Here is a 26,334-nt window from a genome sequence, read left to right on the forward strand (position 1 = left end):
CTTAAGTTTTAGAAAGAAAAGTAGTGGTTGAATTATAATTTTTATACACCATACTTCTATGTGTAATAATATGTACTATGTAATTAAACCTGATTTATAATGTTTTATTATACAATAACATATTTTATGTGAAGCATGTTTGTGTATTATATAATCATAACATTTCATGTAGTATCAAATATTTATTGAACAATTATATATTTATAACAAGATTATTATGCATTATAATTTTATATTACATTATTGTAATAAACAGTAAGTAAACTCAGCATTAGAACAGTAAATGTAAGTACTGGGACCATAGACAGAACAGGTTGTAATGTAACAAAAATGTGCGATGCTTAGATGGTGGAAGTGAAATTCATCCATCCACTGGACTGAATGGGACAGCTCCAGTGAAGATATAAAAACAAGTTGCATTCAAGCATTTAACATTTTCTTGTCTACTCTATAACTTTGAGAATAATCCTTTTTCACTTTGAGAATAATTCTTTAGTGTGATAGCATATTAAATATTTGTAATTTTGTTAAGGCATGAATTTGAATTGGAGATACTATGCAACTATTGTTCAAAAGTCTGTCACTTACAGGTAAGCAAACTGGACCGGATAAAAGATAGGGGTGATTTTTATCTTAAACTGCCCTAATAGAAGTACAGTATTCAGAACAAAGTAGATGACAGTTCTTTACTCCTCACTTAAACACACTCTGAGTACTATGTTTATTTCTGGGTGTCCCCCTTGACAGAGACAGGAAGACTGGAACAGTCTCAGAAGAAGATGTGAATATTGTAAAAATTATGTCAAAGCTGGTAGAGGTAGCTTAGAAAATTATGGGCCCCAAGGCCAATTCATCTTTGCTCAGGTGCTGCTTTCGGCCTTACCTCGTCTGTTTCCAGCAAGAATCACAGTAAACTGCAAAAATTAATAATTTTCCCATTCAGGAAATAGAAATAGTAGCTTGCTTAGCATTTTTGTCTTTTGTAGTGCTTAAAATTGGAAAAGATATGTACCATATCAAAAGTTTTATGCCCTTTCAGGAAAAAATTGCCCTTTTGTGCCCTTAAAAAGTATAAAAGGTTGAATCTTCCACATTCATCTTATCTTGTGCTTTGCTAGCAAAATTTAAAACTATTCTTACTCCTTAGAAATTTTAGGGTAAAGCTGGTTAGATAGTTATTAAGAATATTCTCCTACTTTATTCATACTATGCTGTGACCCTATTGGAACTAAAAAAGCTATGTTTTTTCTATTTTTCCATATTTTGTGCCTCTTGACTTTTTAAATATTTTATTTAACTGCCATGTAGCCCCTGATTATGATTTGTTTGTTTGTTTGTTTCTTCTGGACTTTAGTGACCTTCAAGGAACCAAGGAATTAACCTGCCTTGATTAGAGCTAATAGTCAAGTGAAATATTTTGGTCCTTAAAAAAAAAAATTACTAAGAATAAGAGGAATAAATGATAATAAATATTGCTGCATTTGTTCTTAAGTAACTGTGCTAATGCAGATGAGTAGTCATTTAACCATAAGCAGCTGGATGTAGGATTTTCTGCTTGCAGTAGAAATGTATGATTTCTGGTAATAGGTCTTAATGAGAGAGGGTCCCCAGTGTGAGTGGTAGATTAATACGTTTTTCTGCTTGCATTGAATATTTTAAATGTGCTATGATTGTTTTCATAAAAGGAGAATTTCAGTTTTCTGACTACTTGAAAAAATTAGAATGAAATTTGGCGAATTCTTAGGGAATACTACTCATGTTCTCTGTCTGCTTGCAGCTCTTTCCATCCTCATTGTGTTCACTGTCCTGACATTTTCACTATGACAGAGCTCAGCTCAGGTTCAGGTGGTCAAAAAACCTGTTCAAGGAGTCTGAACAACAAAGGGTCAAAAAAAATCAAGACACTAGTTATAAGCAAGAAGAGGGCTTTCAAATGGAAGTAGTTTCTTCCTACCATGGGCTTCTTGTGTTTCCTGTTGAGGTTACAGGGCTGAGCTGTGTCATATGTGACAGTCTGACAAAGAACTGCTCTTGTACTTGAACTTCATTCATCCCACAGATTCTGACACTCACTTGATCACTTGCGCAGTGTTCTCAGTGGCCCACAGACTTCATACTCAGCATGCTTGCTTTCTAAACTCGGACTGCCGGTTCAGTATTAACCATCTTTCAGAACACTCCCACCTTTCATTAGTCACTTAGTCTTCTCTCCTTTTCCCCTTTCTCTCTTCTTTGCCTTTGAAATTGCTCCCTCAGCTTTCACTGTGTCCCCTTATTGCTGCTATTCTACCCCATGCCCTAATCATCTTACCTTTAACTAATGTATACGTGTACATTTTTATTATTAAAGGTAGGTTCTAGAATGCTGTTTATAAAGGGTTTTAAATGAATTCCAAAGAGACTGAGAAGCATTTCAGTCCCTATGTAGATTTGTAGCAAAAAGGAACCAGTCTTTAGAAGCTTTAAAGCTAAGTATAACCTCCTCCTCTGTATTTTAGATTCTGTTTCTTTTCTCTCTGTGTTGATATAGGACCAAGAGATCTTTTTTCCAAAATAGACCACTTTTATCTTTATTGCAATTCTATGGAGGCAGCGCCCCTCAACCCTCCAGATAATTATTCCAGCTGTTTTAGGGAGCCCCCTAGTGGGTGGTGGTGTGCCTTAGTGATAAGAGTGCACGTTCTGAAGCCAATTGCCTGGGTTCCAGTCCCAGTTGTGACACTTAGTAGCTTTTTTGTGACCTTAGGAAAATTACTGAATTTCTCTGTGCTTCCATTTTTTTCCTAATCTGTTAAATGAGGATAATAATACTAAGAATTAAATGAGAAAAGACGAAAAAAGGAAGGACCTAACGTGTTGTACTAATGTTAGCAGCAGCAATGGGATCCCAGACCTGACCATGTACTCCTCACTTTCATTAAGTCGCAGGCCTTGAACCCACGGTATGAACTAAAAACTTCTGACTTGCAACAGAAATCTCATCACAGTTAGCACTGTGCGCCATTCTTAGCCTTTAAGTTTTCAAACTGCTACCCTTCTCCTAAATTAACAGTGAGACAGTAGGCATCTGGTTTTTATATTCATCATCTAACTACATATTCTAATTTTTGTGTGTCAGTGTGCCTTTTATTGCTTGCGTAGGTACAAAATTTTCCATGTTTTGCATGATTCACTTGGTAACCTTCAGAATCATTCTTATTCTCATCCCATATGGCCGTTCACAGTCACCATTTGCTTACTGATTTTTTTTTTTGGAAAATTTTTTTTTAAAGTATCTTTATTTCCATTAGAATCAAACCATTCTTACTAGTATTTTCAACACTTGGAATTGTTTTTATGTGTATCAGCCACGATGGGCTTAATGTTTATAAAACATTCTATACTCTGAAAAACAAGATACCAAATGGTAGTGACCCCCATTGACTGTACATGCCATCCTTCGCTTATGAACAGGGTGAGTTTTGTTCCATAGTGAAAACTTTCATAAAATAAAATTTTACAAGTGGATAATCTTCTGTACTTGCTTTTTAACTGATCTCCTTACCTCATCAATTTCTCTTCGCACAGGTTCTAGCACCACAAAGTAATCTTTACAAAGTATTTGGATCATATCACTTCCTTCTGTAATAGCCTACCTTGGCCTAACTGGTGTCTATGGAATTTAATCATTAAATTCTTCTAATTTGGAATGTGCTCTTTACTCTGGCTCTATTCTATTGTATGAAAGAAATCCTATGTTAATAGTCAAGTAAACCCTGTTCTATACCTACATAATGTAGGGTGTTTTTTGTTGTTGTGGGCCTTTGTTTTTGTTAATATTACCACATACCTATATGATACATTGCTTAAAATTATTTTATACAGTATATCATTGAGGACTATATTGTCTTATATGCTCTCATAACTGTTTATGTTTCTTAGATTCATTTGAACAGCATATCTCATTATTACAAAACTACAGTTTCCATGAGAGCATGAATTCTCTTCATGCTCTTTTGTGCTTTTCATGTGTATCTCATGTACCTAGGTAGTCATAAGCATAGCTGATTTTTACTTACATTTCGGTTTTGTGATTTATTAAAACCAAAGGCACAAAAACTTCATGTCACTTTTAGTCTCAACTACTTTTTTAGTTGTAAGGTGTCAACCCTTGTCAGTTTTGAAAATAACCCAGTTCTTCATATGTAGAACAGGAATTGGTACTTTTTCTTTTACAAGTAGTTCAGCTCTAATCATAAATTTTCTTGCATACCTCAATTTTTAGGCTTTAAAACCACGAAACCTGAAATTCAAGGGAAGTTGATTTGACACTTTTGAAGTCATCCTCTCCCTTTCCATATGTCCTCTAAAATGAAGGTTGTTGAACAGTTCTTATTTATTTACTTTTTGAATGGTTGCTTTAAAGATAATAGCATGGCTTAGTAATCTAGTTTTAAAATCATAGTTATTTGCTTTTCTGTGGGAATATTGAAATAGTATCAGGATAAATACAGAGAAGTCTTGAGTATTTCTCAATCCGTGTTGCCCCGTTTTCTAAACTATGCAGTGAGATCTTTGTATTTTAAGCTGGAAACTGATACCAAAATCTTATTAAGAAGCTCCATTAATGAATCTATACCTAATTAATTCTTTAGTTAATTCTCCCTTTCTAACCGTCAACATAACAAATTAAAAATTGTATGTATTTAGTTTAGTCTTTTGGTGCAGCTTAACCACTAGCATTATAATAATCCCATTTGCTTTTATTTTTCATTTCAGATGTTGTGTATACTAGACTCACTATGAATTAAATAGGCTTTTTGGGATCAGATAACCTAATCACTACATACTATCAAGATGCTGTCCAAATTAAAAATTGTCATATTTTGAATGAATATTTAGAACCCCTTTAGTTTGGGAGTTTCTATTTATAGACATGGGAAATTAATGAAAAGTGTATATATATATAAAATCATCCAAAATATTTGAATGTTTGTTTATATCTAAAGATACTGACCAAAGTAAATTACATAGACATGTTTTTTGTAGATGTTTGTATCCCCAGAACAAAAAGTTGATATTGGCTATTAAGAGATGTATTAAGAAAGTTATATGAAGAAAAACTAAAATATAGTCATATCTGCCATAATGCCATGTATATGTTCCTGAAAATCTCACATTCTGCAAAATCAAACCCTAACAGGGTTTATGGTAAGAGTAGTGTTGGTACACATCACTTACAGATACGGAGCTTTGTAAGTATAGCTCTAACAATACCAGTCCGCACTCTAGCACAGTCAAATATCCCCTGACATACCGAGAATCAAGCCAGACTTTGCTATAAACTCCAGGGTTCATACTTCTTCCTTGAAGACAATTGCATGTAGTGGAGACCAATTTAATCAAAACTGAAAATATAACTCAAGTGATGTATTTCATCAACTGAGTGTTTTGTTTATTTTATTTTTATAGTGAGGAAATGTCTTCACCTCTCCATCTGTACCTGCAGCCTGCCAAGACAGCTCAGTATAGAGGAAAGTCAAGCAGTTCTTTAAGTCAGTAAAGTAACCACTTGCAATAATGGAAGGCCCTTCTGTAGGGTTTTTATATTTTTCTTAAACTATGAAAACTCTTGCTTCGGGTTGCTTCAAATCATTAACATGCTGGGAATAAAATCTTACAGCTTTTCATTATGCTGACAAGATTCTTCTATTTGTCAGTTATATGTAAACTAATTCTCATTGAAGAACTAGTCAAAAAGTAGCTAAAATATTATGTATAAACAATAGAGAAGGTATGGGTAGGAGAAATGTAGGTAAAAGAAGCTCAGGTTTGTTATATCCTAAATTGGGAGTATAGTCAAAATCTAAAAAGATGACGTTCAAACTAGCAAAACCATAGAAAACATTTTGGTTTAAAACAAAAAGAGATTCATTTTCTAAAACAAGGTTTTGTGAGTATGTATCTGAACTCCATCCTTATCCTGGCTTCTACCCATGTCAGATAACCAGTAATCATGGCATTATTTCTCATTCTTTCCAGAGTGTAATGGTGCCAGTTACATATTAAATGAACAATCACTGCCCTTTTTCCCACTTAGCCTGAACACATCCTTGAGTAGCCATCTCAATGCAGCATTAAATACCAACCATTCTGATTTGGCATATCATATGATGTTATGTATTGACAGTTTACTGTAATTCAAGTACTGTGCTAAGTCCTTTACCAAAATAATTGTATTTAACCCTTGAAACACCCTTATGTGGTAAGTAGTGTTTTAATCCTCATTTATAAGTGAGGAAATGGAGTCTTAAGTATTATCAAATTGATTGCAACAGTAAGTCACCAAAAATTTTTTATGTAAAAGTATAAATATAATAAACTAAGAAAAAATGAAATTACATTTAATAGCTGTTTGAGCTGAAGTGTTATGATGAGTTGGGAATGGGAAATCCTCATAAGATGCTGCAATAATGACACAATAGAGGAGTAAGAGGAAGCCAATTGGAAGATTGGGGCAGATGTGTAGAAAATAAAACAGGCCTTGATTCCCTAAGAGGCAGTGAAGCAGCCTCAATTTCTGCCTTTGAAATTTTGAGTTTTAGTTATTGTGGGGCCTGGCTTTACTTATTTCCTGAGCTTGAAAATCCTTGAGATTGCCTGCAGTATTCCCAAAGTAGATTTCCTTTTTATTTGAGTTAGCTGAAATGACTGAATGATGCCTAAGACAGTAAAGATCCAGAATACAGTAGTCCCCATTTATTTGTGGGGGATACATTCCAAGACACCCAGTGGATGCCTGAAATTGCAGATAGTTCCAAACCCTATATATACTGTTTTTTCCTATACATAATTGATAAAGTTTGATTTATCATTTAGGCATGTAAGTGAATAATAATATTTACTAATAGTAAAATAGAACAATTACAACAATATTCTATCATAAATTATTTCAATGTGGTCTCTATCTAATAACTGATCTGATAACAAATACAACTACGAAATGACTGATGAACGCGCAGCATATACGGTGTGGATACACTGGACAAAGGGATGATTTACATTCCGTGTGGGACAGCAGAACAATGAGAGATTTCATCACACTACTCAGATGGCACACCATTTAAAACTTACGAATTATTTATTTCCAGAATTTTCCATTTAATAATTTCAGACCCTGGTTGACCGCGGATAGCTAAAACCATGGAAAATGAAACCTAAGATAAGCAGGGACGGCTATATAGGACAAAGAGAAGGATTTGGGAAACATACAGTTCTGTTCATGTTGAATTTGAGGTTGGAGTGGCCAGTGGGCATTTGGCTTTGCAAAATCTGGGTTAGACATGTTAAACCTATGAACTATAAGTCATAATTGAAAATGTGGGAGTGAATGAGATCTTCCATAGAGAATGAGAAGAACAGAAGGCTTGGGAATGAATCATGAACACCAACATATCAGGAGCTGGCTTAGGAAGAAGGATCTGGTGCTAGAGAACTAACACAGTCCGAGTTAGGAGAAGAAGAGGTGATGTCAGCAAAGGCAAGGTAACGCGTATCAAGAAGAAAAGAAACATTACTGTTTTGCTCTTGAGATCAAGTACCATGGGGACTGAAGGTCCATTGGAGTTTACAGTGAAGTCAGTGATAGACTTTGCCTGCTAGCAAGATTTTTATGGAGTTAAAAGTAAGAATTGGAATTCTGATTTCCGTGGGTCAAAAAAATGCAGTGAGAAAATAAGGAGATATATCAGTGCATCCTGCTGAGCTATCAGAAATATAGTACAAATATATCATGATGATTGCGGGGGTGAGGGGGGCTTGAGTTATGACTGAAATCGACCTTAGAGATATTTAAATAGCAGCATGAAGAAACCAAAGTGCCAAAAGATCTAGTAGTTTACACTGGCGATGCCTGTAAGTCTACGTCTTCTGATTCCAAATCTACCAGTATATATGGGCAAACTGTTAACCTAAAGGGAGGAAAATTTCTTTAATGGTTTCTAATGTTAATCTTACTCTTCTTGGCATATGAATTTATTCTTTCTTAGATCAAGAAGGAAATAAGTTATGGTTGTGCTAGAGTATATTTATCTACATGCCCCCAATGTATTGTGCATGCAAAAATGTATTGATAAAAAGCCACTGGCTGGATCTGAAACAAAATGCCAAATTCAGTCATGTTGCAAATGTGCAAAATTAACGCTATCACAATAAATATTTATAACCAGTTAAGGGAGAAGCATTATGATATTGTTTTGTTTTTAAAGTATTTATTGAATTACGAATGTAAAATACTGAATATTAAGGGAACCATTCTTATTTATGGGTGGTGGGTCTTATCTTTGGGCAGTTGTGTGAAAATAAAATATGCACAACAGTATTAGAACATATCAGAACATAAATTCCTTAGTTTTTGGTATAAGAGCACCATCTATGGGTTTCTCAAGTATTTCAGGGGTGGAAATTTTTTAAATGAAACAAAAACCTAATAAAATTCTTTCTAGTTTTTTATTCTGTAACTAGTCTGTTCATTTATTGAAAGGTTAACAATTGTCTCCCTAGTCATAAAGTGTTCCCTAGTTTTCAGATGTATCCCATTACTGTTAAATCAGCTAATAAGTATTTGAGTACTTACATGCCAGCCAGTACAGTATTATGATTCTAAGTTAAATATAATTCAACTCAAAATTATATTATTCTCTTTAAAGTTGATGAATCTTTTAAAGAAAATGAGCAATTGTCTACATTCTGGGGGAGAGGTGATGATTATTTTTGCCTGTTTATTTGTATGTTGGTTTCTGTCATCATGAACTTAAGAATTCCTTCAGCATATTACTCCAGAATGCTTTCGCAAGAGATAATAAGACAGAAAAAAGTCTTATGAATGACTTATGGTATCTCTTCGTTAATTATTGTGATGATAACTCATTAGAGCATATAGTTGGAAGCAACACTCTGGCACTTCATTGTTAATAAGCTCTTAAAATAGAATCACATTTAGTTAAATTTAGTCTTTTTCTGAAGTATCTATCATTCATTAAAGTTAAAATTTTTTGTAAGGGAAATTTTACTCTTCATGAAATTTAATAAAAAAACATTGGAAACTTTGACTGTGGGTGAGCAATAAGATGTGTGCTAGGTAGGCTCTTGATATATTTATATCTTTACGTTCTATTTCATGAATCTCTATGTTCTAAAAGTGATTGAAAACAAGATCTCTTTGGTAATGTACCCTAATTCCAGCATAGACCCATTTTAGGTATGAACCTTTTTTCTTCAGTAAAATATACTTTTAAATCCTTGCATGTTTTCTTCAAGGGATGGGTTATTCTATAGAAACACAAATTGACTAAGCAATATAGCTTGCTTCTTTTTGATCATTATGGAAAACTTTTAAATTACATGCTATACTTCCTGTCATTCTAACCTAAATTGAACAGACTGTAAACCTCTGTGAACAACAACTACAACAAAAAGTCATTTTTCCAAATTATAATTGTAATAGGGATACTTGCCTACCTACAAATTGGGTTGCCTAATTTTTATTTTTAAACTAACAGAACTCAAAGAGCATGAAAATTTAGGCCAAATATTGTATCAGGTACTTTGCGTGCAATGATTCATTTGTTCACTCAACAGTTCCTTTAGCTAGGTACAACTAGTAATTATTACGAGAGTCTTCTCTTACTTTTGGGAAGACAGCTAGTATTGTACAGGTTCTGAGCTCGTGGCTTTTGAGTTCAATACATCCTTTTTACTATTTTTCTGAAAATGGCCTCCATCACTTCTGATAACTGTCTGTGCACCCCTGCTACTCTCCTACTCCTCGTTTGCCACTTTAATCTGTTGTTTTACAAATCAGATATTCCAATTTGTTGAAATTGTATCAAATAAGAGGTTCTAGGATTTTAAATGTTACTGAAGGCTTAAGCATTCATTACATACTTTTTTGTAGCCCAGTGACTATTTTTTAAATTGAGGGAGAATAAATTGTCAGATTATCAGCTGAATTATTGATATATAAAATGTTAATTGTATTACTGTGAGAGTTCAAGATAATCAAGAAGAATAATCCAGGAAAGTGTTGGTAATAGTTTGAATTTATTCTATACTTTTCTGTGATACTCAGATATCTACTTACATAATGATATTTTAATCACTGACTATTTCAGGCCTTTATTTTTAAAAGTAATATAGGAATCATTCATGTCCCTGTACTAAATTAGAAGTAGTAATGAAATAAAGAACTACTTTGCAGTGATTTTGAAGTAACATTTGGCTGTCTTTGTCTAATCATCCACTAATTTTTTAACATTCCAGCATTTTACTATTAGGTTTATATGTGCTTTCCCTTAATTATTTTGTTCAGAGGACTATTTATATAATTGTCTTTTACTTAAAGTGTCCACAAAGCAAAATGGTACTCCTAAGGATGTAAGCATAACAGTCCAGTAAATATTGAACCATAAGTAGTTTATAATAAAGAAAATAAGTTTAAAAGGCGAGTTTTTAAAAAAGGATGGATGGATGGATGAAGCAATCGATCGATCTCCGTCGCTAAACCTATCAATTCTAGAGTCTTAAAACTTTGCAAAGATCCAGTTTGAAAACTTCCATGCTCACCAAACTGTACTTGATTTGGATAAGATACTGTGACTAAAAAGGAGGAAAATAAAATATCTCATTAGAGTAATAAAAGCTTCTTAAAATTGATAATACCATATTTTATTGTGGATGATTTGATGTCTGAAGCGTTGGTTTTGTTTTTATAAACACTGGTTTACTTAATGCCTTGTTTTAAAGTATAATAATTAGCTAAGATTGCTTTGGCTATCTTCCAGCTTGTGGGGAGACTGCAGAACAAATTCGAGCACCAAGTGGTATAATCACGAGCCCAGGCTGGCCTTCTGAGTATCCTGCCAAGATCAACTGTAGCTGGCTCATACGGGCAAATCCAGGGGAAATCATTACTATCAGGTGATTCTGGCATCTTTATTATTATATCCTATTTTATAAAATATAAATTCTGTTTCCAAGTACCATCACTCAACATGCAGTAAAACAAAAAGATGGTTTCCAGATAATGTAATAAATTATAGTACCATCTTAAGGGTGAGAAAAATGGCCCATCCTTTCCCTACTATTAGGACATGTGTTTTCAGTATTTCCTACTGGTGGTAATGGACTTGCACTCCATATTCTTCTAGGCCACATTTTAACAAAAGGTACACATTTGCAAAATATCTTAATTAGGTTCAAGAGTGTAATCTTTGGCCGTGGGACAAATAAACAAAACTCACTAATCCACTTGTAGATCTAGCCCATAACCTTAGTCTCATTAGTAGAGTCTTAAGTTGTAGGGTATGAGTTAAAATAGTTGTAGGGTATGTCTGTGTGTGTGTGTGTGTGTGTATATATACACATATATATGTAGGTATGTATGTATGAAAGTTGAAACAAGCTGATAGTCATTAAATACTGGAAAAACCTTTTTTTCTCATAACTTTGAAACAAAAGAATACAAAGTGGAAGATACGAGATCTAACAATTAAGTTCTCAAACTTGTTGCAACAATGTTGCTAACCTTTTTTCATATCAGAGGGATTATTCATTATGAATTTGTACCAACTGGACAGTTAACCAAGTTTACTATTTGGAAATGCTGAAAAGAATGTGTGAAAAAGTTACACGACCTGAACTTTTCGCCAACAATTCATGGCTCTTGCATCACAACAATGCACCAGCTCACATGGCACTGTCTGTGAGGGAGTTTTTAGCCAGTAAACAAATAACTATATTGGAACACCCTCCCTACTCACCTGATCTGGCCCCCAGTGACTTCTTTCTTTACCTGAAAATAAAGGAAATATTGAAAGGGAGACATTTTGATGACACTCAGGACATCAAGGGTAATATGACGACAGCTCTGATGGCCATTTCAGAAAGAGTTCCAAAATTGCTTTGAAGGGTGTCTAGGTGCTAATGTCGGTGCATAGCTTCCCAAGGGAATTACTTCGAAGGTAGATCATATTCAGCAGTGAAGTATGTAGCACTTTTTTTAGGTTAGGATGAGTTCGCGAACTTAATTGTCTGCCCTTGTATTCCTAGGGGAAATACCCATAAGTTTAAGATTCTAAGAATAAATATAAGTAAGAAAGGTTAAGATTTCATTTTTATAAACATTTAAAATTACAGAGAAAAACTGTGGGGATAAGATATTAGCAAAAAAATATTTAGTGGAACTAGATGTTGCTTGCTTAGGGAAATTATATCAAGACCGACAGAAAAATAAAAAATTGTGTGAAAGGGAGAAGAAAAAATATAGTGGGCCTTAAACAAAGAACTATAGTTGGAGCTGAAACACAAATAAGAATGCCATTCCTACAGAGACAGAGTTCTGCAATAGTACAAAGGCATCTGCAGCATTCTTTCATTAATAACATGTTTATAGGTAAAAATCGTAGAATTTTAGAATTCGAAGAGACTTGGCAGGTCAGACTTAAACCCTTTCATTTATCTTTTTTTAAAAAATGAGATTGTAAATTTAGCCTGCTTTTTTATCTTTTTCCATATCCATTAACCAATGAGAGAACAATTCTGTCTTGAGAAACACAGCTGTGGTCTATCTATCCTCTTTTTTCTGTGGAAGCCATAAAACAAGGAGCATATGGTTTGTTTTCATTTGTTCCCCTCAGCCCCAGGCCACATCTTCCAGAACACTAGAGCTGAGCTTGTAGAGGCTGTTCTACTCCTCTGTGAGAAGTATGATTCTCTTGTCTGATGGATTGGTAGGATATGCCAGTAAGATTATCGTTCTGAAAAAGAACCAGTGTTGGAATCTGATCAGTATGCTTATTTTTCTGTTATTTGTCATACGATTAAATATAAATGTGGTTATAAAAGAGCATTTTTACGATAGGGACTGCAAACATTGGATCTTTTTTCAACACAGAATTAGAATTTTTGGACATTTTTAGCTTTTAACCTAAAAATCCAGCCCCAAAATTAAATTTGCAGCCTACTAGCTCAGTTATGTAAAACTTGGAAATTCTTGCCAGCACAGAGGAGGCTCCGTGGACGACTACCATCTGGTTCTGATCATGTATTGGATTCTTGAGATGTCACAAGTAAGCTACACTAAAAACCAAGCACAGGACTGAAATGCAAAACAAAATTAGAAGTGAGCCCCACATCTAAAGGAAAATTTCCTAAAATTCTGGAAAGAATTAATGAATTTGGATTTACACAGCCTCAGAAGATCAGAAAGTAATTTTAGTAATTGTCCTAGTTTTTATGGAAATTTTGATCATGGTAATACCAAACTGTTTGTGTGCATACACACAAAGACAGTCAAGTTTTACTTGTGAATATTAGTATAAAATCTTAAGTAAAGTGTTTAAAAGAATTTTATACCATTATCAAAGGCAGCTCATTTAGACATCCACGTGAGTCAGTATTAGAACTTTTTAATTAATTTACTATATTAACAAGTCAAAGAAAAAGTATATGATTATCTAGAATAGATAGATATTTTAAAGCATTTTGGTAAAGGGAAAATCAGCACATCTAAGTTTAAAATAAAATCTAGATAAAACAGGGAAACTAAAATTACAGACTATAAACCAACAATACTTAGGACTCTCTTTAAAAACTACTTAAACATGGTGATATAAAGGCATCTTTACTTCACTCCTCTCCCTTGAAACCTACCAAAATCAGCAAAGGCCACCTTATCCATAGGAGAGAGAGGACTAGACTCTGGTTCACTGCTTGACGCCAAGGGTTGGGGTCAGGATATTTTGTTCAACAAAGGAGGCTGAAAAAACTTCCACTAACCATTGCCTGAAGTTGTATGGGGCTGAGCGCTTAGAGAGGTGGGAGAACATACCCTAACAAATAGGAATTTAACTAAATAAGTCACATAATATTTCCCTGACAGGATCTATAAATACTGTGAGCCACCATATTAAGACAGGCACTGGAATGGAGATGCAGGTGGAGGTAGCTAGCTACCAAACAGATGCAGTGGGGGAGTATATGGAGAGAGAAAATTAAAAAGAGAATCAAAAAGCCTTCTGTAAGGTAGACCTGCAACCCAAATTTCCAGAATATATAGAAAAAAATAATGCTAACAAAAACAGCCAACAAAATTAAGTTGGAACATAGATTTACTCCAGATATTATAAACTTTATTATATCACGGTTTTTTGTTAACCATTTTTATGTCATGAACACTTTGGTAGTTTGGTGAAAACTATAGATCCTTTCTCAGAATAATGTTTTTAAATTCATAAAATACATAGCATTACAGAGGGAACCAATTACATTGAAATAGAGCTATGAGATATTTTATTAGAATTTGTAATATAGTAATACATGCTTATTTATTAACATATTAGCAAGCAAGCAATGGTTCTAACTACTGAATTTCAAAGTGATTTTGAAGATAAATAGTTATTCCAGATATCTATTAAAACTGAAATGCAACGTGAAATTATATATGATTTCTATTGGTGACAGGATGATAGGTACTTTAAATACTATCATGGTTTATTGTTTATATTCATAAGTGAAGGAAATGTAAATTTTCAGATTAGTGAAAATAGATATGTAAATTTACCCACCAAATTTCAGAATCTGGGTATGTATTAGTATTTATTACTAATGTATAAATACATTATAATGTATTTATTAACACATTAGTATGTATTAGTATTTGAATTACAACATCTAAAGATAACTACTGAAAAACTAGAAATAGCATTGAAGAGAGGAAAAGATACTGTTTTAAAAAGCACAAATCTATTAATACAAAAGAAGACAGGAAAGGAAGAAAATAAGAACTCTACCAAATAGAAAGGCTATTCAATAAAAGAACTAACTTAACCATTAAAAGACAGACTATCCAACCAGGTTTATTGGTTGGTTGATTGGTATGATCCCCCTATAAAGGGCTTATAGTAACATACCTAAAATAAAACTAATGCAGAAAGTTTAAAAAAGAGGGATGGAAAAAATAAGCTTTGTAAATATTAATCCAGAGAAAGCTAGTGTACGAAGATTAACAGCAGATATAATTGAGCTTAAGGCACAAAATATTAGTAACAATGAAATAATCCACTACAGGAGAATATAATTGTGGTAAACTTTGTGTACCTAATAACACCACCTAAAATACATACAAAGCAAAATGTGAGCAATTACCAAACAAGTTTGACTAATCCACAAATGTAGTGGAAGTTTATAAACATACCTTTGATCAGAATTTAATAAACAGGAAAAAATAAAGATATAGAAGATTTGGTAAAATTAACAAGCTTGATTCAGTAGGAGCATGTTTTATATACGTGTGTAATAGTTATACCTATTTAAATGAATAGAGAATACACATTGTTTTCAAAGACATGTGGAACACTTGTAAAAGTTTTTTTGTGTTAAATGACAAAGGAATTCTGAGCACATTTCCAAGACTTTTCATCATTCAGATTGTGTTCTCTGACCACAATGCAATTAAATTAAACCCACAATAAAAAACGGGGGGGGGGGGGAATAACAAAACCCATATGTTTGGAAATATGTTACTAACTCCTGCATTAAAGATGGAAATCATAGTGGAACTCATAAAATATTTTTAAATGATACGTTTGTTTCCATAATGAAAGCACTACAGATTTAAAACTGTTAGAAGATACTGAAAAAGTACTGACAGAAAAATTTAATGCACTGATTTAAAATTTAGTAAGATGGGAAATAAGCTCAGCACTTACTCAAGAATTTAGAACCATAGGTAAATCTCGAGTAAAAGATAATAAAGATAAGATCAGAAAATGATAAAATAGAAAAAAAAACCCAATGATTCAATAAATCAAAACCTGGCTATCTAATAAAAAAAAAAAAAACGGGGGAAAATAGACAAATCTTAAGGCAAGACTAAAGAAAAAAGAGAAAAGGTACAAATAAATGAGTAGAAGTATATATAATTATAATACAGTAATAGAGATTTTAAAAGTCATAAGGGTGTTTTTTCAAAGGTCAGCTGATTATATCACAAAGTTAAAAGTATCAATGTCCTGGGTGTGCTCAAAGGCAGAAGAGGAGGTGGATGGATGGAAAAGAAGTCATATAGAAGCCAAGGAAAAGAATTCTTCTCACCGTCCTCTGTATTCACAACTATAATTCTGGGAAGCTGCCTATATATTGAGGCTTATTACTGTATTATCGAAAAGTAAAACTTGCTACATTAAAACTGTTAGAGAAGTTCTGGTCAAGATAGAGGAGTAGGCAAACACTGTGCTTGCCTCCTCACAAACACATCAAAATTACAAGTAACCTGTAGAACAGCCATCATTGAGACTCACCAGAAGTCTAGCTGAACAGAAGTCCTGTAACTAAGGATGCACAGAAAAAGCCACCTCAACACAGTTAGGAGGTGCAGAGATGTGGAATGGACTGGTCCCATACCCATGTATGGCAGTTAAAAATTGGGAGTGATATCTTGGCTGTAGAGGTCCCCCTTGAGGAATGAGAGAACAGGGATGAGGGATCCCAGCCCAACACCAGGCTCCCCAGCCCAAGGTTGCAGTGCCAGGAAAAGAAGTCCCTGCAACTTCTGGCTGTAAAAACCAGCGGAGATTGTGGATGATTGAGGTGGAGAAAGGCTACAGTTCCAGACACTCCTCTTAAATGGCCCAGCACAGACTTACTTGCTGACAGATTTACTCGCTCTGAGCTCCAGTACTGCAGCAGCAGCTCAAAAGGCACCAGGGACATACAGGGAGGAACTGAATTGTTTGGCTTCATTGCAAGGGCTGGAAGGCCAGCTTCCTCCCAGACAGATGTACACACAGAAGCCACTGTTTGTTGAGGTCTTCACCTACCCAAGGTACAAACGCAGGTGGGCACCATATATGAGTCTCCATCAACGTGGCTAACACCACTTTGCCTCACCTTGATGATTCCCTGAGACCCCACCCCACCCAACTTGCAGGCCCATCCAAAGCTGCTTCCAGTGGCTTTTCTGTACAAACAGCTTGTGTTGTCTCATGCTGCAGACTTTCCTAAAATCTCTCAAAAGTTCACAAACCCCCAAAAGGCAGCAGTGGGTTTTGGTGTGCCCCAAACCTCTTGCTAAGCAGCCCCAACACTGACACTAGAAGCAGCTGTCTCCAGTTCGCAGCTTAGCCTTTTCCAGGCACCTCCAAGCCCAGTATAAGGAGCAACCATCTGCAGATCACATTGTAGCTCATAACAAGTGGCCCCAGAAGGGCACAGGCAGCGGCTGACCTTGGCCTATACCAGAGCCCTTCCCAAGAGGCTGCCGAACCAACACACCCAGTGACCAGCTTCAGACCACACCAGAGCTTCACCCAACAATCTTCACAAAAGACACACCCAAAGGGCAGACTGACTTGGCAGGCACCAGAGCCCTGCTAAAGTAAATCCTGTTCCTGAGAGTCAGCTCCTGCATAACAGCTCCTTCACTGTAGTCACAGACAGTGCTCACCTGGCTCAGGTGACCAAGGAGATTGCTCCACTGGGTCCCACAAGAGACCTACTACATAAGACCACGCTACCAAGACCAGGAGACATAATAGCTCTACATAACACTTAGAAACAAACAGGGAGGCAGACAAAATGGGGAGAAAAAGAAACATGTCTCAAATGAAAGAACAGGCAAAAGCTCCAGAAAAAGAACCAAACAAAGTGGAAACAAGCAGTCTACCAGATGTGGAGTTCAAAACACTAGTCATAAGGATGCTCAATGATCTTAGTGAAACTTCAGCAAAGAGAGAGGAAACACATTAAAAATGGAGTTAGAAGACATAAAAAAGAACCATTCAGAAATGAAGTAACTGAAATAAAGAATACATTAGAGGGAATCAAGAGTAGATTTGATGAAGCAGAGGATCGCATCAGCAATTTGGAAAATAAGGTAGCAGAAAACACCCAATCAGAACAACAACAACAACAACAAAAATTTTGTTTAATGTGGATAGTTTAAGGGAACCTCTAGGACAACATCAAGCATACTAACATTCACATTATAGGGGTACCAGAAGGAGAAGAGAGCAAGGCATTGAAAACCTATTTGAAAAAATAATGATAGAAAACTTACCTAATCTGGTGAAGGAAATAGGCATACAAGCCCAGGAAGCGCAGACAAGATAACCCAAAGGCCCACACCTAGACACATCATAATTAAAATTCCAAATGTTAAAAACAAATTGAGAATCTTAAATGCAGCAAGAGAAAAGCTGTTAGCTAGCTACAAGGGAGCTCCCATATAACTGTCAATTGATTTCTCAACAGAAACTTTGCAGACCAGAAGGGAATGGCAGGAAATAAAGTGATGAAAAGTAAGAACCTACAACCAAGATTACTCTACCCAGCAAAGCTATCATTTAGAATTGAAGGACAGAAAAGGAGCTTCCCAGAAAAGGAAAAGCTAAAGGAGTTCATCAACATCAAACCAATATTACAAGAAATGTTAAAGGGATCTCTTTAAAAAGAAAAAAAAAAAAAAAAAACAAAAAAAATTATGAAGAATGAAATGGCATCAACTACAGGTCTATTAATAATTAAATGTAAATGGATTAAATGCTCCAATCAGAAGACATAGGGCAGCTGAATGGATAAGAAAACAAAACCCTTACATATGCTGCCTACAAGAGATTCACTTCAGTTTGAAAGACACACAGACTGAAAGTAAAGGGATGGAAAAATATCTTTTATGAAAATGGAAATAAAAAAAAAGAGAAAAAGCTGGGTAGCAACAGTTATACCAGACAAAATAGACTTTAAAATAAAGGGCATAACAAGAGACAAGGAAGGACCTAGTAATCTCACTTCTGGGTAATTATTGGAAGAAACCCAAAACACTACTTCGGAAGGACATGTGCATCTATATGTTCATTGCAGCATTATTTACAATAGCCAAGATACTAAGGTAATCTGGGTGTCCATCAGTGGATGAATAGATAAAGAAGAGGTGGTACATATATACAATATAGTATCACTCAGCCATAAAAAGAATGAAATCTTGCCACCTACAATAACATGGGTGGACTTGAGTATTATGCTGAGTGAAATAAGACAGAGAAAGGCAAATGTCATAGGATTCCACTTATGTATGGAATCTCGAGAACAAGATAAATGAGCAAAAAATAAAAACAAGGGCCGGCCCGGTGGTTCAGGTGGTTGGAGCCCCATGCTCCTAACTCCAAAGGCTGCCGGTTCGATTCCCATATGGGCCAGTGGGCTCTCAACCACAAGGTTGCTAGTTCGATTCCTCAAGTCCCGCAAGGGATCGTGGGCAGCACCCCCTGCAACTAAGATTGAATATGGCACCTTGAGCTGAGCTGCCGCTGAGCTCCCGGATGGCTCAGTTTGTTGGAGCATGTCCTTTTAACCACAAGGTTGCCGGTTGGACTCCCACAAGGGATGGTGGGCTGCACCCCCTGCAACTAGCAATGGCAACTGGACCTGGAGCTGAGCTGCGCCCTCCACAACTAAGACTGAAAAGACAACAACTTGACTTGAAAAAAAGTCCTGGAAGTGCACACTGTTCCCCAATAAAGTCCTGTTCCCCTTCCCCCAAAAAAATCTAAAAGAAAAATAAGTAATAAATTAAAAAAAAATAAAAAGCTCATGGATACAGAGCATTTTGGTGGTTTCTGGATTGCGGGGGAAGGGGACATTGAGGGGATGGGTGATTAAGAGGTACAAATTGGTAGTTACAAAATACTCATGGGATGTAGCATTTAGCATGGGGTATATAGTCAGTAGTATTGTAATAACTATGTATGGTGTCAGATGGGTACTGAATTTATCAGGGATATCACTTCATAAGTTATATAAATATCCAATCACTGTGTTGAGTACCTGAAACTAATATAATATTGTATTTTTCAACTGTAATTGAAAAATAAAAATATTTTCAAAAAGATCATAAGAGAACATAATAAATGGTTATTAATACTTTTGTGCAATTAGATGAAATGGATCATTTTCTAGAAAATGTGTATCACCAAAATTGATTCAAGAAGAATTAGATAACTGATTAAATCGATAGCCATTAAAGAAATCGAGTCAACGTTCAAAATAAGATTCTACATCCAGATAGCTTTACAAAATGAATAGATAAGGAATTTTCTTAACCTGATAATGTATATGTTAAATTTTAAAATCAGAATTAATAGTGAAGTTAATTTTAGCACCAAGGACCAAGAGATGGATATATACAAGGTCCCAACTTTCATGAATCTTAAACATTTTAGTGGATTAAAAATGTATTAAGGGATTCCCTAGCTTGAATGGGACTAGCCCTCCCTAAACAGTTACCAACTTTGGATAAAATTAAAAAAAAAAAAAAAAAAAATTGAAGGCCCTGAAGAGAAATCAAAAGCTGGAATAAACCAGAGGGGGTTCAACCCTTGAAAGAAGGAAACCACACTGGGTGAGATGTTTGTTTCCTGTCTGCTCCCCAGTCCATCAGAATCAAGTAACTAGAACTAAAGCAGATCGCCAGTCTCGACTGGAAGTGTCAGAGGATGGAGTTGAGGCTGCCAGAGTGGCTGGAAATTGAAAAGGCAAACCCTGGAAAAGAGAACCACAAAGTAAGAAGCCCTTATATCTGCACATAAATTCTCAAATCCTTGGCCGACCTCGGAACTGTGCATACTTAAAGAGAGACTAGAAGGAATCTGGTAGGAGAAGCTGTGCAAGGGTTTCAATTGCTGTGCACTGCAGCTGAGGTAGAGCTTGGGGTTTGCGTCCTGTCCATCGCAGGGCAGAGTTCAGAGTTTGAAACCTGCTGAGTCCAAGGGGCTTGATAAATACCTTGGGATTTTTATTAAACCCTAAAGATGCCATACTTTATAAGTGAAGACTGTGTCCTAAAATTACGAGTTCACCTAAGACTAAGGACAAAGCTAAACAAACTCACTAACAAAGTGTAAAACCAAACCTCCACAAGTTCAGGGTAATCAGTATTTAATTGCATGATAGAAAAAAAAATTAGTATAAGAATCTCAACCTATCTCTGAGAACACACGAAAATTAATTCAAGATAAATCCTAGGTATGAATGTCAAAGTTAAAACTCTAAAATATTAGAAGACTTTACTGAATATCTTTGTGATCTTTAGGGTAGGCAAAAGTATCTTAGGACACTAAAAGCACTAAGCATAAAAGAAAAAAAATAATAAATTATGTAGGCTTCATCAAAGCTAAAATTAAAAATTTATGTTCATCAAAAGATACCATTAAGAAAATGAAAAGATAATCTATAGAGGCTAGAAGAATATATTAGTAATATACATATCTAACAAAGGACTTCAATCAAGAATATGAAAGGAATTTTTATAACTCAAGAAGAAAAGGTTTTTTAAATGGGCAAAAGACTTGAACAGACACTTCACAGAAGATATAAGAATAAGAAGACAGTAAGCCCATGAAAAGATGTTCAACATCACTAGCCTTCAGGGAAGTGCACATAAAACCACAATGAGAGATGTCATTTCATGCCCACTAATGACTAAGATTTAAGGAGACTGACAATACCAACTGTTAGAGATAGAGAGAGAGAGGAGTGTGTGTGTGTGTGTGTGTGTGTGTCTGTACATATTATCTTCTATAACAGAAATACTCCAAATAGGTACATGTTTATACTATAAAGAGCTGTTTAAGAATTAAGAAAAAAATTTGATGAATGAAGGCTATAAAAAGGCAATTCACAGGAAAATAAATAGAAATAACCAATAAACATAGGAACAAGTTTCAATCTCAGTAAAGAAGGAAATGCAAAATAGAATAATGATAATTTTGAACACCTAATTGGCAACAGATATTTTAAAATACAGAATATCTCATTTTGCCCGAGTTGTGGGGTATTTCCTACACACTCAGTGGAACTGAGTTGATATAAACATTTCTCACTGTCTATCACATTTAAAGTGGAATTGTGTCTTTTGAACTAGAAATTCTACTTCTAGAAAAAAATGTTCTATAGAAATGCTTGCTCATGTGTATAGAGGGAGGTATGTGTATAAGGACTCTTTAAAGCATTGTTCATAATAGTGAAAACTGGAAACAAATTGTCTACATCAGCCTTTGTTAAAGTTATTCAGAATATTTGAAAAGGAAATATCCTGGTATGATAATCCTTGGATAATTAACTTTATTATCACTTAGTGTAAGGCAGAGGGAAGGAGGTAAAGTCTGATCTTCACTTTTAGTGAGACATTACTGGAAAACGATATTTTGGTTTCTCTTTTTTCATAGCAGTGGCTATGTGCTTTTATTTACTTGACTTGTTTGCCCTTACTCAGGTCCATATTTGATGAACTACAAGACAATGTTTAGTAAGTAATACAGTAACTTATGTAAGAAAAGTATTTTCAAATGCTAGGACTTTTCACTGAAAAATTGTTCAATTTTAATTTTTTTCTTTTAATTACTTTGCTCAGATTTGTTCTATTTGCTTTCCTGGAAATGTAAGCTACAAACTTTTCACTAAACAAACAGATGAACCCATCTAATGTAAAAGAAAGCTGGACTTTTCTGTGTGCCTCAGTTCATGAGATTATATAGAGTGTTGTTCTGAATTCAAACACAGTTTAGGGTGTTCTGAATTAGTGGTCTTTCCTAAACACATTCATATACAGAGAAGAAAAAGGAAAAGGTGCCAAGTGTCACCTGTTTTTCAGCATTATTTTATATTCTGACATTACTTATACAGAAGTATTACTCTGGAATCTGGGACAGAGATACAAATATTAGGAACACAGCAGCAGTGTTATTATTTGCTGATGATAGGGTTGTACGTATATCTGAAAATCCCAGGAGAATCAATAGATACATGGAGGCTTATAATAAAGCCCTCAGTTACATTGTATTATGATGATAAATTTTTTCCAAAATTACCCTTTCTAATAGCCTTTTCTGATTTTATTTGTAGTTTTCAGGATTTTGATATTCAAGGGTCCAGAAGATGCAGTTTGGACTGGTTGACGATAGAAACATACAAGAATATTGAAAGTTACCGAGCTTGTGGTTCCACGATTCCACCACCATATATTTCTTCACAAGACCACATCTGGATCAGGTTCCATTCCGATGACAGTATCTCTAGGAAGGGTTTCAGACTGGCCTACTTTTCAGGTGTGTTTTTAATAAGAAGGAAGATAGTGAACAGAATGCTATAGTATTAACTGCTCAGTTACTTCGGGGCTAATCTAAGTACTGTCATTTAATTATGACTAAGTTCTGGAGGCAGCTCTGTGATTGAGGAATTAGAAGATAAAGGTTCAGGTGCCCTAGAACTGGGTCTTAAAAAGTTTTGTTTTGTATAATTCTAATAAAATGATTAATTTCATAAACTAAGGCCAATTTTCTTTTTAAATATATTAAATATGTATAGTTTAAAAGAACTGTTTCTCCCTTGGGTGCTTACTCATATCCTGAAAGTTACACATATATTTTTGTGTTTCTGAATTACCATTGTCTTTACAAAAAGACATAATTTAGTTTCACCGTCATAGTTTGTAGTATAAGAAGTCTTTTTCTTTTTGCTAGTCTTGGACTTTATCCAAGAAGAGTGACCAGATCATACAAATGTGAATAACTCGGACTATTAGAGTTATTTTTTTTTTTTCCAGAAAATAGTTCTAAATCTTCTGAAATTACATGGTCTCCTTTAGCAAACATATACTGCTTTTTCTGTTTTTTCTTAAAAACACAGTCTTTGTAATGTTTAGGCTCTGAAGTACATATTCTGTCACCTATTTACCAATAAACAAGTTACTTGTTAATGGAGAAATGATCATTGGCCTAATGTTGTCAGTTTGGGGACTATTGGGATCTAATGTTTGCTTTTCTTTCCTTTTCCATTATGGTTTTATATTTAGGATGGTACACTAGATAATTAGAGTTCTATAAGCATTTCAGTTTTTTTCTGTCTCCTCACCTCTACTAGTTTGATGAATAAATTCATACCTTTATCTCAGATTCATGCAATATTTTGCAGTTATGTTGAAACAATAGAAATTATAAAGTGGAAGTACTATGTTACAAATACATGAAACAAACAGTGTAAAGTTAACCTTATTATCTTAGCAAGTATTTGAATAAAACGGGCCTGCAAAGTAAGCTATGATATACATAGCAAAATATTGTGTATGTATATATATATAAATAAGAACTAGAAAAGATTATGAAAAAATGGGATTTGAAAAGGTGATTATTGTGAATGAATTTTTCTTTATTTCAAAATGTCATTTTAATGTTTACGCAACAGGTTATTTAAAATTCTTAGGCAATCTATCCTGTTGACTCATGTATCTTACATCATTTTAGTAGATGTTCTGCAATACAATAGATAGCTCTGCAAAAACAAAATTGGTTTCTTTTTAGATCAAACCACAGAGACCTTTATGGAACAAATCGTAAATGTTTAGCAAATGGATTTGTTGAGTAATTAGTAAGTCAATATTAATTTGCCATTAGAATTTAACCTATTTTTTAAAACAAGAATTTTTAAATCCTTTCACTCGGGCTTAATGAACATTTGTTATAAAAATATTACTTGCTGTTATACATCATTAAAGAGTATGTTTTTCCTCCTTACCTCTCCATCTCCTCCCTCCCGGTGGCCTCCCAGGGAAATCTGGGGAACCCAGCTGTGCTTGTGATCAGTTTCGTTGTGGAAATGGAAAATGTATACCAGAAGCCTGGAGATGCAATAACATGGACGAATGTGGAGATAGTTCTGATGAAGAGATCTGTGCTAAAGAAGCTAATCCTCCAACATCTGCACCTTTTCAACCCTGTGCTTACAACCAGTTCCAGTGTCTATCTCGGTTTACCAAAGTTTACACTTGCCTCCCCGAATCCTTAAAATGTGACGGAAACATTGACTGCCTGGACCTAGGGGATGAGATAGATTGCGATGTGCCAACTTGTGGGCAGTGGTTAAAATATTTTTATGGTACTTTTAATTCTCCCAATTATCCAGACTTTTATCCTCCCGGAAGCAATTGCACCTGGCTAATAGACACTGGTGATCATCGTAAAGTCATTTTACGTTTCACCGACTTTAAACTTGATGGTACTGGCTATGGTGATTATGTCAAAATATACGATGGATTGGAGGAGAATCCACACAAGCTTTTGCGTGTGTTAACTGCCTTTGATTCTCATGCACCTCTTACAGTTGTTTCTTCCTCTGGACAGATAAGGGTACATTTTTGTGCAGATAAAGTGAATGCTGCAAGGGGATTTAATGCTACTTACCAAGTAGATGGCTTCTGTTTGCCATGGGAAATACCCTGTGGGGGTAACTGGGGGTGTTACACTGAGCAGCAGCGCTGTGATGGGTATTGGCATTGCCCAAATGGAAGGGATGAAATCAACTGTACCATGTGCCAAAAGGAAGAATTCCCATGTTCCCGAAATGGTGTGTGTTATCCTCGTTCTGATCGCTGCAACTACCAGAATCATTGCCCAAATGGCTCAGACGAAAAGAACTGCTTTTTCTGCCAGCCTGGAAATTTTCATTGTAAAAACAATCGCTGTGTGTTTGAAAGCTGGGTGTGTGATTCTCAGGATGACTGCGGTGACGGCAGCGATGAGGAGAACTGCCCGGTGATCGTGCCCACCAGAGTGATCACGGCAGCCGTCATCGGGAGCCTCATCTGTGGCCTGCTGCTCGTCATCGCACTGGGCTGCACCTGTAAGCTTTATTCTCTGAGAATGTTTGAACGCAGGTCAGTATCAAGACAAGCCTGTGGCGGTTATGGTCTCTGCAAGAAAGGCCTGGCCCAGCTGTTCGCAGCAAGCACTCTAGTGTGATTAGCAGGAGAGTTTTGTTTCATATTATTTTAGAAATAGATATTGTTTGTGCTTTATAAACTTAGTGTGAAAAGCCGAAGACTGAAAAGGCTAATAAACACGTTAAAAAACAGATGAATACTTAAGAGTTATGAGGTGAGAGAACAGCCAATCTGTATTTACCAGTTCCTGTTTTCAGATTAATCTGTTTTGTAGGAATTTTGGAAGCTGTAGCTCTTGGTTGTAGTTTTTTTAACCTGTATTTTTATAAATATTAATTCAATTATTTCAGTTATTTAGGAACCTACTATGTTCAAAGCACTATACAGATGAATAGAAAAAAAATAAATAAGATCATTTCAGATAGTTTATAGTTAGAAGGAAGGAATCAGTGGGTGGAATAGGATGACAAAAAATTTAAATGTTGTTAAGAACTATAAAATAAAGTGGTATAAAAGTCAAAAGAGACCTAACCTGGTAGGGAGAATATGGAAAGGCTTTCATTGAACAAGTGCCATTTGAAATCTCT

The 26,334-nt window shown here is 35.1% G+C and overlaps 1 protein-coding gene across 3 annotated transcripts in view; it reads left to right on the plus strand.

Moving 5' to 3' along the window:
• The window catches only part of LRP12 (LDL receptor related protein 12), a 69,183-nt gene that overhangs the window by 35,305 nt on the left and 7,544 nt on the right, over positions 1-26,334 (plus strand). For 2 of the 3 annotated variants that reach the window (XM_019750652.2, XM_019750653.2), the window contains 3 exons: positions 10,821-10,956; positions 22,936-23,138; positions 24,637-25,741. In XM_019750652.2, the coding sequence (XP_019606211.1) occupies positions 10,821-10,956; positions 22,936-23,138; positions 24,637-25,741 (1,444 nt within the window). Of the gene's footprint in view, positions 1-3,350; positions 3,455-10,820; positions 10,957-22,935; positions 23,139-24,636; positions 25,742-26,334 lie in introns of those variants that run through there. The other variant, XM_019750654.2, reaches the window with a different exon arrangement.

This window comes from Rhinolophus sinicus, linkage group LG12 (assembly GCF_036562045.2).
Source record: "Rhinolophus sinicus isolate RSC01 linkage group LG12, ASM3656204v1, whole genome shotgun sequence".
NCBI classification, from domain to species: Eukaryota; Metazoa; Chordata; class Mammalia; order Chiroptera; family Rhinolophidae; genus Rhinolophus; species Rhinolophus sinicus.